The 17,292-nt window shown below is 35.6% G+C and overlaps 1 protein-coding gene across 2 annotated transcripts in view; it reads left to right on the forward strand.

Annotated features, from left to right (window-relative positions):
- Window positions 1–14,609, forward strand: part of RNF128 (ring finger protein 128) — a 106,273-nt gene extending 91,664 nt beyond the window's left edge. For both annotated transcript variants that reach the window (XM_026014885.2, XM_026014884.2), the window contains exons 4-7: window positions 1,360–1,442; window positions 2,275–2,371; window positions 3,436–3,604; window positions 13,202–14,609. In XM_026014885.2, the coding sequence (XP_025870670.1) occupies window positions 1,360–1,442; window positions 2,275–2,371; window positions 3,436–3,604; window positions 13,202–13,335 (483 nt within the window). In that variant the 3' untranslated portion in view covers window positions 13,336–14,609. The remainder of the gene's footprint in view (window positions 1–1,359; window positions 1,443–2,274; window positions 2,372–3,435; window positions 3,605–13,201) is intronic.
- The last annotated feature ends 2,683 nt before the right edge of the window (window positions 14,610–17,292 follow it).

The raw sequence follows: 17,292 nt of genomic DNA on the forward strand, positions 1-17,292 counted from the left end.
GGAATTGTTATGCATTTGGCTGGTGAGAATGTAATGTATAGCCAGTTTTGAAAGCAATTTGGCAGTTCTTATGAAGTCAAAAATAACACTTTCCAAAGAACCCAGCAATCTCAACTAGATAGTTAACCTACAGGAAAAACTATGTTCACAGAAAAACTTGTACATAATTTTTCATTGCAGCTTTACTCATAATCAGCAAAACTTGTAAAGAACCCAAATGTCCTTCAAATGGTGGATGGATGCACAAACTATGGCAAATCCACATTATGGAATAGTATTTAGCAATTAAAAAGGATGTGTTTTGGGCAGAGGGGCCCTATTGATACACGTAACATAGATGAGTGTTAAATGTATTATGTTAAGTGAAAGAAGCCAAATTCAAAGGCAATATAATACATAACTCCATTTATATGACATTGGGGAGAAACAAAAAGTATAGGAACTGAAAACAGATCAGTGGTTGCCAGAAGGTGGGGGTGAGAGTAGGGATTAACTACAAAGGGGTATAGAGGAATTTGTTGGGGTAATAGAACTATCCTATATCTTGACTGTGGTGAGGACTGAGTGCATATTTGTTCACACTTGTGAAACTGTATACTAAAAACAGTGAATTTCACTGCTTGTGAATTATACCTTAATTTTTCTTTTCTTTTTTTTTCAAATTTTTTTTTAAAATTTTATTTATTTATGATAGTCACACAGAGAGAGAGAGAGAGAGAGAGAGAGAGAGGCAGAGACACAGGCAGAGGGAGAAGCAGGCTCCATGCACCGGGAGCCCGACGTGGGATTCGATCCCGGGTCTCCAGGATCGCACCCTGGGCCAAAGGCAGGCGCCAAACCGCTGCGCCACCCAGGGATCCCCCTTAATTTTTCTTAAATGAGAAAACATAGCTATAGAACTTATACAAACCTCATTTTAAAGAAACGCTATCTGCTCCTCTTTGTACTGTTCCTCTTTTGGTTGACTTTATTCTTTTACCTTTTTAAAGTGTAAATTATATTCGAATTTCAGCTGTATAAGAGCATTATCAACTACAGTCACAATGTTTTACATTAGATCCTCAGACCTTATTCATATTATAGCCGAAAGTCTGTACACTTTTACCACCTACTCCCTATTTCTCCCATCCCCCAGCCTCTGGCAACCACTTTTCTGCTCTCTGTTTCTCTAAGTTTGACCTTTTCTTTTTTAAAGACTTCAGTTAAGTCTAAATAATTTTATGTCGCTTATTGAAAGAATCTATGCAATTTAAGTACATACATATTCTAAAAAAAAAGTACATACATATTCTGATCTTGCTCTGTGGTTTAATGTATCTTTTCTTATCCATCAGAGTAATAATAACTATTTGTTCATAGGAGATTGGCCCTGATGGAGATAGTTGTGCTGTGTGTATTGAACTATATAAACCAAATGATTTGGTGCGCATCTTAACCTGCAAGTAAGTTTGATTTTATTTTATACCATTAATAAGAATATCTGGCTTATTGCAATGATTGTGTTGAGGGAAACCATATTGAATGTTTCCAAATTGATGTAAAGAAAGGGTTTATTTTCATTTAAATACAGTTGAATGCTTTGGCATAAGGCTAATTATATAAAGTTTCTAGAATCTGGTACAATTTGGAAACTAGTTCCATATAAAACTGAGAACCTAGTCAGCACCATAGTTTAAATATATATTTTTTACTGGATTAATTAATTTAAAATCATTTTAACAGTACTATTGAGTGAAAAAAAAATCAACTCAATGGGCACCTATTTGGAAGTCTTCATTCTTTAGTTTTATATTATCCCTCTCCTGGAAGTTCTTAATGCTCTTTAACTATTAAATAGTGATGTTCTTAGAACTTACCACGTGGCCTAAATTATCAGTATTATCTTGTACTTTGTACTTTGGTGTACTATATTATTGAGAATGACTAACTGTGCTATTTTTATAGTTAGGGAATGACAAGATAATAAAGATCTGAAATACCGAACAAAGTCTTAGGTAACATCTTAGCCATTTTTGAAGTAATAAGTGTTGAAAATAGTTTTTTTTTGAAGCTAAGGTAATGAGGTTTTTATATTTAAAAATGCTATATTATGAAATTTCCAAATCTTGTTTCTGTGGCTCCTTCATAGTGTTTATGCTGTAATAGTGTGTTTAAAAGAAAAAAGACATCTGTTAAAAAACTAAATAAAAATATAGAATAAACTGTTAGTATATTAGGTCAAGTGTTGTTGCTATTTCACAACTGATAACCAAGTTATGTGCTTTTTTTCATTAGCCATATTTTCCATAAGACATGTGTTGACCCATGGCTGTTAGAACACAGGACTTGCCCCATGTGCAAATGTGACATACTCAAAGCTTTGGGAATTGAGGTAAACATTGCTAAACCATTTATATGAAGGAACAAGTTATTTATGTACTTGGGCCTTCAGGAAAATAACATCCTTAATTTTTAGCTATGTAATATGCTAGACTTGTGACTTATATCAAAAATTGGACCTATTTATATCATAATGACAGTAAGGTGCCATGTTGGATCACACCTCCATTTTCCTCCTTCTTTCCTTTTATTATTTGGTCAGTAACGACCATATAAATTGCCAACTGATTTCTGATAGCCCTTGCATTTTTGCTCTTAGTATTGCACAGCAATCAAACTTGTAGTTAGATGAGCATCTGTATTTTGAATAAGTATAATAAATATTAAATTATATTTGGTAAATGATATAAAACTTAACCCATTTTACATCACACCAACAACAGAAAGTCAAGCTCAACAAAATCTTCCTGATTTCAGGAGATACATAGATGATACTGATTCTCAAATCCCCTAGAAGACCGCATGAGATGTTGTTGTTCTTGATAAATGTTTTGTTTCTTAATAATTTTAGACTTACATAAAAGTGGCAAACACAATATAGAGAGTTCCCACATACCCCTCACCCAGTTTTTACTATTGTTAACATTTTGCATTGCTGTGGTATGTTTGTTAAAAGAAAGAAACTGACATTGGGTTGTTACTATTAACTAAGTTTCAGACTTTATTTGAATTTTGCCAGCAACTGCCTTTTGAAAACTGCTGGAGGTGAACTTGAATCAGAGTGAATGTTTCTGGGGGTTTTTTGTTTGTTTGTTTGTTTTGAGTGCCTACCCTGTAGCAGGCATTGTATTATGAAGTGCTGGGATCACCCAGATGAACATCAGATGTGAAGGCAATCTGCCTGTAACATCTTTCACCCCATCTTGGAACTAGTTACTCCCAATTGCTCTGGCTGGGACCAGCAAGAGATTTTTGTGATCATCAAAAGAAATGATAGGTTTAAAAGATTAAGAAGCATAGCTCTAATAAGTTACCTATGAAGATACTTTGTAATGATATGTCAGGGAAAAACATGTACTCTGAGAATCTTTTAATTTGTTCAAATGCTTTCCCAAGGTGGATGTTGAAGATGGATCAGTGTCTTTACAAGTCCCTGTTTCCAATGAGACATCAAATAGTGCCTCTTCTCATGAAGAGGATAATCGCAGTGAGACCGCATCATCTGGATATGCTTCCGTTCAGGGAGCAGATGAACCACCTTTGGAAGAACATGTGCAGTCAGCAAGTAAGCATTACAATGAGGGGCAGTGAGTCCCCACAAATGATCCACTGTGGATCATATGCCCGGCAGAGTACTCCTGCTTTTTGTTGTTTGTTCCTTTCATTCATTAAACACATTCCATCACCCTTGTTCATTTCCCAGAGTTAGGAGTCTCTCATGTTCTGTCTCCCTTTCTGATATTTCCCACCCATTTTTTTCTCCTTTCCCCTTTACTCCCTTTCACTATATTTTATATTCCCCAAATGAATGAGACCATATAATGTTTGTCCTTTTCCAATTGACTTATTTCACTCAGCACAATACCCTCCAGTTCCATCTACGTTGAAGCAAATGGTGGGTATTTGTCGTTTCTAATGGCTGAGTAATATTCCATTGTATACATAAACCACATCTTCTTTATCCATTCATCTTTCGATGGATACCGAGGCTCCTTCCACAGTTTGGCTATTGTGGACATTGCTGCTATGAACATTGGGGTGCAGGTGTCCCGGCGTTTCACTGCATCTGTATCTTTGGGGTAAATCCCCAGCAGTGCAATTGCTGGGTCGTAGGGCAGATCTATTTTTAACTCTTTGAGGAACCTCCACACAGTTTTCCGGAGTGGCTGCACCAGTTCCCATTCCCATCAGCAGTGCCAGATCCACATCCTCTCCAACATTGTGGTTTCCTGCCTTGTGAATTTTCCCCATTCTCCCTGGTGTGAGGTGGTATCTCACTGTGGTTTTGATTTGCATTTCCCTCATGGCAAGTGATGCAAAGCATTTTCTCATGTGCTTGTTGGCCATGTCTATGTCTTCCTCTGTGAGATTTCTGTTCATGTCTTTTGCCCATTTCATGATTGGATTGTTTGTTTCTTTGCTGTTGAGTTTAATAAGTTCTTTATAGATCTGGGATACTAGTCCTTTATCTGATAGGTCATTTGCAAATATCTTCTCCCATTCTGTAGGTTGTCTTTTAGTTTTGTTGATTGTATCCTTTGCTGTGCAAAAGCTTCTTATCTTGATGAAGTCCCAATAGTTCATTTTTTCTTTTGTTTCTCTTGCCTTCATGGATGTATCTTGCAAGAAGTTACTGTGGCCAAGTTCAAAAAGGGTGTTGCCTGTGTTCTCCTGTAGGATTTTGATGGAATCTTGTCTCACATTTAGATCTTTCATCCATTTTGAGTTTATCTTTCTGTATGATGCAAGAGAATGGTCCAGTTTCATTCTTCTGCATGTGGCTGTCCAATTTTCCCAGCACCGTTTATTGAAGAGACTGTCTTTCTTCCAGTGGATAGTCTTTCCTCCTTTGTTGAATATTAGTTGACCATGAAGTTGAGGGTCCACTTCTGGATTCTCTATTCTGTTCCATTGATCTATGTGTCTGTTTTTGTGCCAGTACCACACTGTCTTGATGACAACAGCTTTGTAGTACAACCTGAAATCTGGCATTGTGATGCCCCCAGATATGGTTTTCTTTTTCAAAATTCTCCTGGCTATTCGGGGTCTTTTCTGATTCCACACAAATCTTAAGATGATTTGTTCCAACTCTCTGAAGAAAGTCCATGGTATTTTGATAGGGATTGCATTAAACGTGTAAATTGCCCTGGGTAGCATTGACATTTTCACAATATTAATTCTGCCAATCCATGAGCATGGACTATTTTTCCATCTCTTTGTATCTTCCTCAATTTCTTTCAGAAGTGTTCTATAGTTTTTAGGGTATAGATCCTTTACCTCTTTGGTTAGGTTTATTCCTAGGTATCTTATGCTTTTGGGTGCAATTGTAAATGGATTGGGTGTTGGGCACTGAGGGGGGCACTTGATGGGATGAGCACTGGGTGTTATGGTATATGTTGGCAAATTGAACTCCTATTAAAAATATGTAAAAAAAAATAATAAAGTTACCTGAATTCACACACACACACACACAAAACACATTCCAGATTTTTTGTAGTAACAAAGATGCGGTGCAGGACACATCCCTGCCTTAACATAATATGCACATATTCAGGTGTATCTGAAACAGATGAAATGCATCAGGAGTGGGGGTTATTCACAAAATAAAAAGGTTTTTTATGGGATAGCTTCTCTGTGATGCATTTAAGTATTGGTTATTAGCTTATAGAGGCTGAGGAGAAACTTTAGAAGCCCTTGTTTATTGTAGAGCAATCAAAAGCTAAGATAACGGAGTCCCGAAGTGATTTTATACACAACTTCTTAGGAACCCATCTTTTGAACAGATCGGAAACTGTGTAAGAATATGTGCTGCCACCTGTTGATTATTTACCATGAAATGAACAAACCATGGAAACAAAATTGAATATATTATTTTCAAACTTCATGTGAGTCAGTATTGTAACTTAGTCATACCAGTGGAAGAATTTCAGGGAGTTCAGTTCCTTTCTTCCCCAGAGAAAACCTGCATACAAAACTTAGTTTCCTTTTCTTTGACTTTGACCTTTTTCATGGTTTTTGTTGATTTGATGGTTTTCTCTCAATCCTTATTTTGAAATAACCTAATCCTGGCATAGAAGTAGAAGAAAACTAAATGTTAAGATGACTTGTGGGAAGGGCACCTGGGTAACTCACTTGGTTGGGCATTTGCCTTCAGCTCAGGTCATGATACCAGGGTCCTGGGATCGAGCCTGGAGTCAGGCCCCCTGCTCAGCAGGGAGTCTGCCTCTCCCTTTGCCCCTCACCCAACTTGTTCTCTCTCAACTAAATAAATGAAATCTTTTTTTAAAAATACGACTTGTGAGAGTTTCAGCTTTCTATTGACATAAACCTTTATCCTCAGTAGGCTTATCAGTGCCATACACATCATTCCTGAAAATGACACAAGGAGTTCTATAATGCAAATGTACACTTTGTATTTCTTGTAATCTAATCTTCAGACATTTCCTGGAGTACAAAGTAGTCATAAGAATATTTAATAATCTGTGGGTTATTCTACATACAATAGAGAATCATTGTCTATTTGCCCTAGGTGATTTTTTTGTTTGTTTGTTTCCGTAACTGTGTGGTGATAGAATTCAGTGATGACAAAGGATAAAGTGTACAGGACAATTCAGTTTATTGCTAGCTTGTTAAAAAAAGTTCTAATATACTTTTTTGTGTGTTCTATTGTTATTGTGAGGCACGGTAGTAAGCAGAACAGTTTTTGCAGAGAATTTGACAAGCAAATGAAATGATGATCCAAATTCCTTGCTCTGTATTGAATGGATGAATGATAGTAACACCCATTTAGGTGCCTCACACGAGAAACTAGGGAGATCCCTAGATTCTTCCCTCTCTTTCTTACTAATTCAGTATCTCTTTTCTTTAATCCATCCCTTAATTCTCAACCTTAATTCCACAGTCATGGTTTGAACCACTATTTTCTCTCTGCTCATTCCTTCCACTCTTCTTCGCCCAAGAAATTGGAGAAGCCTGGTTTAATTCCTGTTTCTCCTTTAAAACTTAACCTCCTTTGGGATCCCTGGGTGGCACAGTGGTTTGGCGCATGCCTTTGGCCCAGGGCGCGATCCTGGAGACCTGGGATCGAATCCCACATCGGGCTCCCGGTGCATGGAGCCTGCTTCTCCCTCTGCCTATGTCTCTGCCTCTCTCTCTTTCTCTCTCTGTGACTATCATAAATAAATAAAAAATAAATTTAAAAAAAAACTTAACCTCCTTTGAAAAGACTCCCTTGGCTAAGATTCCTTTGGATAGGAATAGTGTCTTATTACTCACTATTGTATACCCAGCACCTAGAACAGTGTGCCACATAGTAGATGCTCAAATAAATGTTGAATCAATGACCATGTAGAGTAGATTTAATTTTATCTATGATTATGTATTACAAGTTTGAGTGTCTTGGCTATTAGCTATTGATTATTGCAGTGGTAGTTGATTTAAATAACTTTGTGAACATATAGTTGATTAGTTCATGTAGGCTTGTCCCATCATTACAGTAAGTTGTGTTAGAGCACTGGTTTTAAAACTTACACATGCATCAAATCACCTGGAGAGCTTGTTAAAATGAATGGGCTGCCAACAGTTTTTGACTCAGTAGGTTTGGAGTAGGGCCTGAGAATTTTTGTCTCTAGTAAGTTCCTAGGTGGTACCGTTGCTGCTGGTCCTGGGACTACATTTTGAGAACCACTAAATAAGAGCCATAGTTCTTAACCCTAGTTGCACATTAAAATCACTCAGAGAAATTTTAAACATTGCTGATGCCTGGACTCTACCCCAGAATGGTTAGAATCACAATCCATGAGGAGTGGGGCCCAAGCATAGGTATTTTTTAAATTTTAATTTTGATATAATTTCAGGCTGACTAAAAATCTCAAAAACAGAATAATGCCCATATACTCTTCACTCGACTTCTCTAAATGTTAACATCTTATATAACCATATGTAATTATTAACACCAGGAAATTAACTGATAAAATGTTATTAACCAAATAACAGATCTTACTCAAATTTCACCAGTTGACCCACTAGGGTCCTTTTTCTATTCCAGGATCCCACATTGTATTTCCCTTTTACTCTTTTTTTTTCCAGATTTATTGAGATATATTTGACATAAAATTGTATAAATTAAAAAAAAATTGTATAAATTTAAGTTGTACAACATGATTTGATATACCTATATATTGCAAAATGATTAGCACAGTAAGGTTAGTTAATAAATTCACCACCTAATTACAAATTTTTGTTGTGTATGTGTGAGAATGTTTAAGATCTACTCTTAGCAACTTTCAAGTATATCCAAAATTCCACTACTGAGTATTTACCCAACAAAAGCGAAAACAGTAAATTAAAAAGATATATGCACCGTTATATTTATTGCAACATTATTTATAGTAGCCAAGATGTGGAAGCAATCTAAGTGTCCATCAATAGACAAAAGGATAAGGAAGATGTGGTATATATAATCCAATGGAATTTCACACAGCCATAAAAAGGATGAGATCATGCCATTTGTAACAACATGGATGGACCTAGAGGGTATCAGCTAAGTGAAATCAGTCAGACTGAGAAAAACTAATAACATAATATTTCATTCATGTGGAATCTAAAAAAACAAAAAACAAACAAAAAGCATAATTAGGACTATAAATATAGAAAACAAAGTGATGGTTGCAGAGGGGAGGGAGATGGATAAAATGGGTGAAGGGGTGTGGGAGGTGCAGGCTTCCAGTTATGGAACGAATAAGTCATGGGAATAAAAGGCACAGCATAAGGAATATAGTCAATGATATTGTAATAACATTATATGGTGACAGATGGTTGCCACACTTAACTATAGTATAATGTATAAACTTTAAGAAGTCTGTAATACAGTATTGTTAGCTGTAGTCACCATGCTATATATTAGATCCCCAGAACTTACTCATCTAATAACTGAGAGTGTGCCCTTTAATCAACATTTCCCCATCCGCTCTCTCCTAGCCCCTGGCAACCACCATTCTATTCTCTTTCTGAGTTTGGCCTTTTCTTTTTAAGACTCCACAGATAAGTGAGATCATGCTGTATTTGTCTTTTTTCTCTCTTGTGTCATTTAGCACAAAAGTCTACCCATGTTGTTGCAAAATGGCAGGATTTCCTTCTTTCTCGTTGATGAATAATATTCCTGTGTGTCTATGACATTTTCTTTACCCATTCATCTGTCAACGGATATTTAGGATGTTTCCATATCTTGGCTATTGTGAATAATGCTACAGTAAACATGAGAGTGCAGATATCTCTTCAAGATAGTGATTTCATTTCCTTTGCATTTATATCCCAAACTGAAATTGCTGGGTCATGTGGTACTTGTACTTTTGATTTTTTTTGAGGAAACTCCATACTGTCATTTATAGTGGCTATGCCCATTTATATTCCCACCAACAGTGCACTGGGGATCCTTTTTCTCCACATCCTTGCCAACACTTACCTCTTGTCTTTTTGATAAGTAGCTATTCTAACAAGTGTAAGGTGATTGTGTTGTGTTTTTATTTGCATTTCTCTGATGATTAGTGATATTGATCATCTTTTCATGTACCTGTTGGCCATGCGTATGTATTCTTTGAAAATATATCTAGGGACACCTGGGTGGCTCAGTGGTTGAGAGTCTGCTTTCAGCTCAGGGCATGATCCCGGGCTACTGGGATCGAGTTCGGCATTGGGTTCCCCATAGGGAACCTGCTTCTCCCTCTGCCTATGTCTCTGTCTCTCTCTCTATGTCTCTCATGAATAAATAAAATCTTTAAAAAGAAGAAAATATATCTATTTAGTTCCTCTATTTTTAATTGGATTTTTTGGTTTTTTTGCTGCTGAGTCGTATGAGTTTCATATTTTGGATATTAATCTTTTATCTGATAAGCAAATATTGTCTCCCATTCTGTAGGTTGCCTCTTCATTCTGTTGATTGTTTCTTTTGCTGTGCAAAACTTTTCAGTTTGATGTAGTCCCACTTGTTGATTCGTGCTTTGGTGTCCTATACAAAAAATCATTGCCTAGACCAATGTCAGAGAGCCTTTCTCCTATGTTTTTTTCTAGGAATTTTATGGTTTCAGGTCTTGTTTGAGTCCTTAGTCCATTTAGAGTTCATTTTTGTGACCGGTGTGAGATAGGGGTCCATTTTTATTCTACCATATGTGAATATCCAGTTTACCCAAACCCACTTATTGAAAAGACTGTCTTTTCCCCATTGGGTGTTTTCTTGGCTCCCTTGTCAAGTATTAGGTGACTACATGTACATGGGTTTATTTTTGGGCGCTAAATTATGTGTCTATTTTTATGCCAGTATACTAGTTTTGGTTACTATAGCTTTGTAATATAGTTTGAAATCAGGAAGTATGATAGCTCCAACTTTGTTCTTCTTTCACAGGATTGCTTTGGCTACCCAGGGCCTTTGCAGTTCCATATAAATTTTAGGATTTTATTTCTGTGAAAAATGCCATTGGAATTTTGATAGGGAATGCATTGAATCTATAGATGGCTTTGGGGTATATGAACACTTAAACAGTATTCTAATTCATGAACATAGAATATATTTCCATTTGTTTGTATTCAGTATCTTTCATCACTGTCTTACAGTTTTACCTCCTTGGTTAAATTTATTCATACATATTTTATTGTTTTTTAAAAGATTGTATTTATTTATTCATGAGGGATACAGAGAGAGGCAGAGGGAGAAGCAGGCTCCTCACAGGGAGCCCGATTCGGAACTCGATCCCGGACCCTGGGATCACGCCCTGAGCCAAAGACAGACGCTCAACCCCTGAGCCACCCAGGCGTCCCATACTTTATTGTTTTGATGCTATTATAACTGGAATCATTTTCTTTATTTCTCTTTCAAATATTTCATTGTTAGTATATAGAAATGTGACTTGTTTTTGTATGTTGATTTTGTATCCTGCAACTCTACTGAATTCATGTATTCTAACAGTCTTTTGGTGGAGTCTTAATCATTTTCTTGACATATGGTCATGTCATGTGGAAATAATTTCACTTCTTTCTGATTTTGATGCCTTTTTCTTTTTTTACTAATTGCTCTGGCTATGATTTCTAATACTATGTTGAATAGAAGTGGTGAGAGTTGAGTACCCTTGTCTTATTTCTGATTTTAGAGGAAAAGCTTTTAGCTTTTCACTGTTGAGCATGATATTAGCTGTGGGTTTGTCATAAATGGCCTTTATTATGTTTGAATATATTTATTCACCCAATTTGTTGAGAGAGCCACATTGCTTTTAATGGTCATGTGTTTTTTATCTCCAATCTGTGATTGTTCTTTAGTCTTTCATAAAGTTGACACTTTGAAAATTATTGGTCAGTTATTTTGTAGAATGTCTCTCACTTTGAACTTATCTGCTGTTTCCCAATGATATAAGTTCATTGTCCATTATGTATTTCTGACAAGAATACCACAGAAATGATATTGTGTCCTTCTCTTCCTCATATAAGGAGGCATATGATGTTCATGTCTTATTACTGATGGTTTTTATTTTGCTTAGTTGGTTAAGATAGTGTCTGCCAAGCTTCTCCATTTAAAGGTACTATTTTTCCCTTTGTAATTATTATCTTATAAAGAGACACTTGGAGACTATGCAAATGTTCTGTCTCTCATGCTTTTACCCACTAATTTTAGCAATCTGTGCTTTTTCCTTGCAATAATTATTACTGAAATGTGTGCCAAATGGTAATTTTCTATTTCCATCCTTCTTTCTACATTAATTAAGTTTATATGTTAAGGAATCATTATCCTCTTTCTGTTTATTTATTCAATTATTTATATATAATATGGACTCACAGGTATTTCATTTATTCTGTAGTCTTACTCTCATGATTTATTCATTGCTTAGATTGTCCTAGATTTGGTAATTTGGAACTCCATCAAGGTGGTTTCTGTGTTCTTTTAGCATTTGTTGTTTTTTTGAGCACTTCTTACTTTTCTGATACCACAAGATGTTCTAAGCCAGGGATTGACAAACTTTTTCTGTAAAGGTCTGATAGTAAATATTTTAGGCTTTGAAGGCCATAAGAATCTGCTGCATTGGGAGGGGAGATGGTTGACTTACAACTTTTTAAAAATGTGAAAACCACTCTTAGCCATTGATTTGACTTGCAGGCTGTAGTTTGCTGACCCCTGGGCTACAAGGGGTTAATCTTGTACTCTCCTTGTACTAGCCCTAGAAGGAGCCATTGGAGGGGCGGCGGGGGGACAGGGGGGGACTTTTTTGGAGAATGGTACTTCAAAACCAGGATCTGGGCACTAGGCATGATCATTGATTGCTATGGGGGTACCATTGCTGTTAGCCCTTTCAGTGAACAAAGCTAGGAAATATGTGCATGTACTCAGACAAATATACACACACATATCTATATACATCTATCTATCTATCTATCTATCTATCTATCTATCTATCTATCTATCATCTATCATCTATCTGAAAAACCACGAGCTCAATACTGATATATCTAATTTTAGTCAAACACCACAGAGTTTATTCTAGCCTTCCCCTTTCCTTATTTGTAACTCACAATTTCACTAACTAGTGTCCTTTCTGTTTTTAGCCTTATAGGATATAGTCAGAATACTGTTTTCCAAAATTACTTAGGTTAAGTGCTTTCCTTCCCCACTGTTTTCAGGATGGTTCTTTATTTCCTCTGTTATATAATTATGTTCATCTGTTACTGTTTGTACTTCATTCGGGGTACTCTGTCTACCTTCTTGTTTGTTTGCTTGTTTGTTTTTAAAGTCTATGCATGTGAAAAAGCATAGGTAATATTTTAAAGCACCCAGGTGATTGAAATGTGAAGCCAGGCTTAAGGATGAAAAAGCAGCAGAAGACATAACTTTTGCTCTTAAGGAGGTTGAAGTAAGCACACATGTAAATCAAAGAAAAAGTAATTGTAAATCAGTTTAATAAGATCATATATACCTTATGTAAGACATAGCCTAAATCACACAATTATTAAAGGAACAGGGAATGAGTATCATTATCAGAGTATGATAGACAGGAAAGGCTTTTTAGATGTGAGTGTTGAATTTTGTCTTAAGAGAGGGGTGAAATCATCCTAAGATTGCCATTTCTTTTTATTTTTTTTATTTTTTATTTTTATTTTTATTTTTTGCCATTTCTTTTTAAAGATGAGAATCTACAGCTGGTAAACCATGAGGCAAGTTCCGTGGCAGTGGATATTGTTCCTCATGTTGACAACCCAACCTTTGAAGAAGATGAAACTCCTGATCAAGAGATTGCTGTTCGAGAAATTAAATCCTAAAATCTGTGTCAATTAGAAAACTTGAAACTTTAGTAATAACAGAACTGCCAATCAGGGCATAGTTTACTATTAATGAACTGGATAAACTTAATTAAATAAGAATGATACTGAAAGTGCTGAGATGACTAATATTATGCTATAGTTAAATTAAAATATTTAATCTATTAACTTTTTTCCACAAACCCATAATGTTTTTCATAGGCAAGTTTCCTCTCAATAGTGATAGAAACATTTTTAAAAATATAAAACTCTCTTCAAGTAGTCATGTTTTTAATTTATAACAATTTTCTTATAGACATGTTGCTTTTAAGATGTGGAATAGCTGTAATCACTTTATTTTATGATAGTATCTTAATTAAAAATACTACTATTTTAGCTTGGGCTATGTGTGTCAGGGTTTTTCTCCAGGTGCTTATATTGATCTGGAATTGTAATGTAAAAAGCAATGCAAACTTAGGCTAGTACTTCATGAAATGTCTCTTTAGGCTACATTAAGTTGATAGAACAAGATTAAAGCAAAATATTCATTTTAACAATTTCTTGTTTTTAAAATTAGGCTAAATGTACTTTATGTGAGTGTTGAGCATAGTTAATCAGAGAATATGGACTGGACTGGGTTGATTGGTATATTAATGACACCAATTTGATATAAGATTATAGACAAAAAGTTTCCTTATAAAAATGCTGTATAACTTTCTCAAAATCATATGATTTTCAAAAGCGGAGTATATAAATTATAGTATTTGAAAATGATAATGATTAAGTCACACAAAAATTGCTAATTATCTTTATGTATGAATTAGTCTGCAGAAATTAGTCTGTAGAAAATGTTTTCCAAACAATACCAACTTTGAAAATTGAGTTTACATTTTACCTAAATGGGCTGAAATTACATTAGGTAAACTAAAATTCTGTCCATATAGCTATAAATTTTGTGAATGCATTTTCTTGGTGTTTGAAAAAGAATGGGGGGGGGAATTCCAGGTGCCTTAATATAAAGTTTGAAGCTTTCATCCACCAAAGTAAAATAGAGCTACTTAAAAATGCACTTTATTCGTATTCTGTGTGGCTTATCTTGGTTTTAAAGTTGTGTTTCCAGTGCAAATTCCAGCAGAATTTAGGCAAAAGCAGAACAGACATGTATTTTTGTTTGCTAAATGTAGAATGGACAAAACCATTGCATTCTTGTACACTGATTTGAAATGGTGTAAATATTTCCCGATTTGTATTGATTCTCTTTAAATATAAAATGTAAATAAAATATTCCAATAAAAGTTTGTGTCTGGTGTTTAGTCTAATTAGCCTATACTAACTTTTCATATATGCTCGGATTTGGGAAGGAAAAATGGTCATTGATATATTTGATGAATAAAAACTAAAACTTTAGTATATTTATTTACATATTACATAGAGAGGAATTGCTGTCATTGTAATATAACTGAGCTACCATGAACTATTTATTTATTACTTATTTATTTTTCAAGTCAGTAAGGTAAATAATAAGGCTGACCACTGATAATAATTTTAGAAAAACACATTGATGCCAGTCCATCTTCATACTACCCAAGACATAAAATCATTTTATTACTTTAAGGTTTACTTTTCCTTCAGTCTTCTCTTTGGCAGTATGTTTGTTGGGATGCTGTTAATGAGTTAAGTGCATCTCTTTTGTCAAACATGTTAAGAATAAACAGGCTTGGGATACCTCAGAGCCATGATTATCAAACCAGGGTACACATATGTCTTGGGTACACATGTCTTATGAGGCAATATGCAGGTGTACCTGTGTGATGCTCACAGTAAGCTTGACCTATATTCTCATTTCTTGTTTTGTAGGGAGTTCTTTTGGGACAGAATTTATAATTTAAAAAATTTTTAATATCTGTATTGAAGTATAATTAACATACTAAAAATTGCCCATTATAAATGCACAGTTACACAATGTTAAGCAAATGTATAGAGTTGTGCAGCTGTCACCACAATCCAGTTTTAGAACATTCTATCATCCCCAAAAGTTCCCTCATACCCCTTTGCAGTCAATTTCTGCTCCCATTCCCAGCCTCAGGCAACCACCAGTCTACCTTCTCTATATATAGATTTGCTTCTTCTGGACATTTCATATAAACGGAATACACTTACTATGTGGTTTTTTGTGACTGGCTTCTTCCACATAGCATCATATTTTCAAGGCTCATTCATGTTTGAAGCATGCATCAGCACTTCATTCTTTTTTACTGATGAATGAATGATATTCCATTGGATATGTATTCCACGTTTGGTTATCCATCAGTTAATGAACACTTGGATTGTTCCTATTTTTTGTCCATTATGGATAATACTGCTATGAATATGTACAAGTCTTTGTGTATATGTATGTTTTTTATTCTCTTCAGCATTTACAAAGGAGAATTCCATGTCATTTCTGAATTTTCTTCCTACTTTTTAAAGATGTATTTATTTATTCATGATAGACATAGAGAGAGAGAGAGAGAGGCAGAGACACAGGCAAAGGGAGAAGCAGGCTCCATGCCCGGAGCCGGACACGGGACTCGATCCCGGGACTCCAGGATCGCGCCCTGGGCCAAAGGCAGGCGCCAAACCGCTGCGCCACCCAGGGATCCCGAGTCTCCAACTTAAGAGGGATTTTCGAAGAGTTCATTTATAGGGTTAGCCTAAGTTAATTTGTATTATCTTACTACTAATAATAATGGTTCCCAGGCATTTAAAGGCAGTTGGAATGCTCGGAACATTCCTCCCCGCCCCCACCTCCATCTAGTTTGTGTTCATTTACTAAGTATTTTAATTAAGCTCCATAACATCTAGAGAAATTTTATCACCCTAGGCTGTAACCAATATTGAGGTTTTTACTTATTGCCTCTTCTGTTTGGAGTGAATTTTAAAACTATTTTTAAACATTAAAAAATATAAGGTTTATATTTACATACCACATAAGAAATTTTAATGGTTTTGTCCTAATATAAGCTTTTTAAAAAAGCAATTCAGGTATCTAAACTTCTCTAACAGGGCTTATTTTTAAAAGATGCCTATGTAGGTCTTAATGGAAACATCATTAACCACCCTCAAGTTATAGAGTTTGATTTTCAAATATCTAATTTGCTTAAATCAATGCACAAAAAAATTTAATGTGCCCACAAATTACGCTGGGAATCTTGTTAAAATGCACATTCTGATTCAGCAGGTCTGGGATGGGGGTCTGAGATTCTGAGTTTCTAGCAAGCTCCTGGGTGATGAAGATGTTGCTGGTCTGGGATCCGCATTTTGAGCAGCAAACTTTTCAGTGGTTCTCTAGCGGTGACCCACCTGTTTTGAATCTTACTGCTTCTAAACCCGCTACAGGCTAAAAAGCATAAACTAAGCTAGTGAAATTCATTTCAAATAAGAATCCAGTACAATCTTTGACAGCCTTAGCTTTTCCATGGCACAGGGTTTGGAACTGCTATTTGGGGTTTTCTAGTACCTTTTCATAAAGGTGTTTCAAGCTATGATTTAGAAGGTTGAGTCAGATAAATGAGGTATTATCTCTGCATGATATAACGTTATGTCCATAATTATGTGGCTTGAATAAATCAGAAAACATGAATGGAAGCAGACAGATGAGGTGAGATGCTATTATAGAGTAGAAGAAAAATGATGTGAGGCTAATCTGAAGTAGTAGTAGGATGGGATGGACTTTTGAAAAAGAAGTAGAGGTGAGTGTGTGTGAGAGAGAGACAATGAAGGTGGTGAGAGTAAGAAGTTCAAGATTATTCCAAGGTTCTTAGCTTGAGCATCCTGGTAAACAGTGGTGCTCTGAACTATGAGAGCCTAGAAGGATAAATGGCAGAGGAAATATTGTAGAAATAAGTTTGGCTTTGGATATGTATTTAAGGTATCTTTAAGCCATATGCATAGGTAGTGTAGTGTCATGTTTTGTAGTCAGACAAATCTAGGTTCAAA

This window comes from Vulpes vulpes, chromosome X (genome assembly GCF_048418805.1).
Source record: "Vulpes vulpes isolate BD-2025 chromosome X, VulVul3, whole genome shotgun sequence".
Lineage (NCBI taxonomy): Eukaryota > Metazoa > Chordata > Mammalia > Carnivora > Canidae > Vulpes > Vulpes vulpes.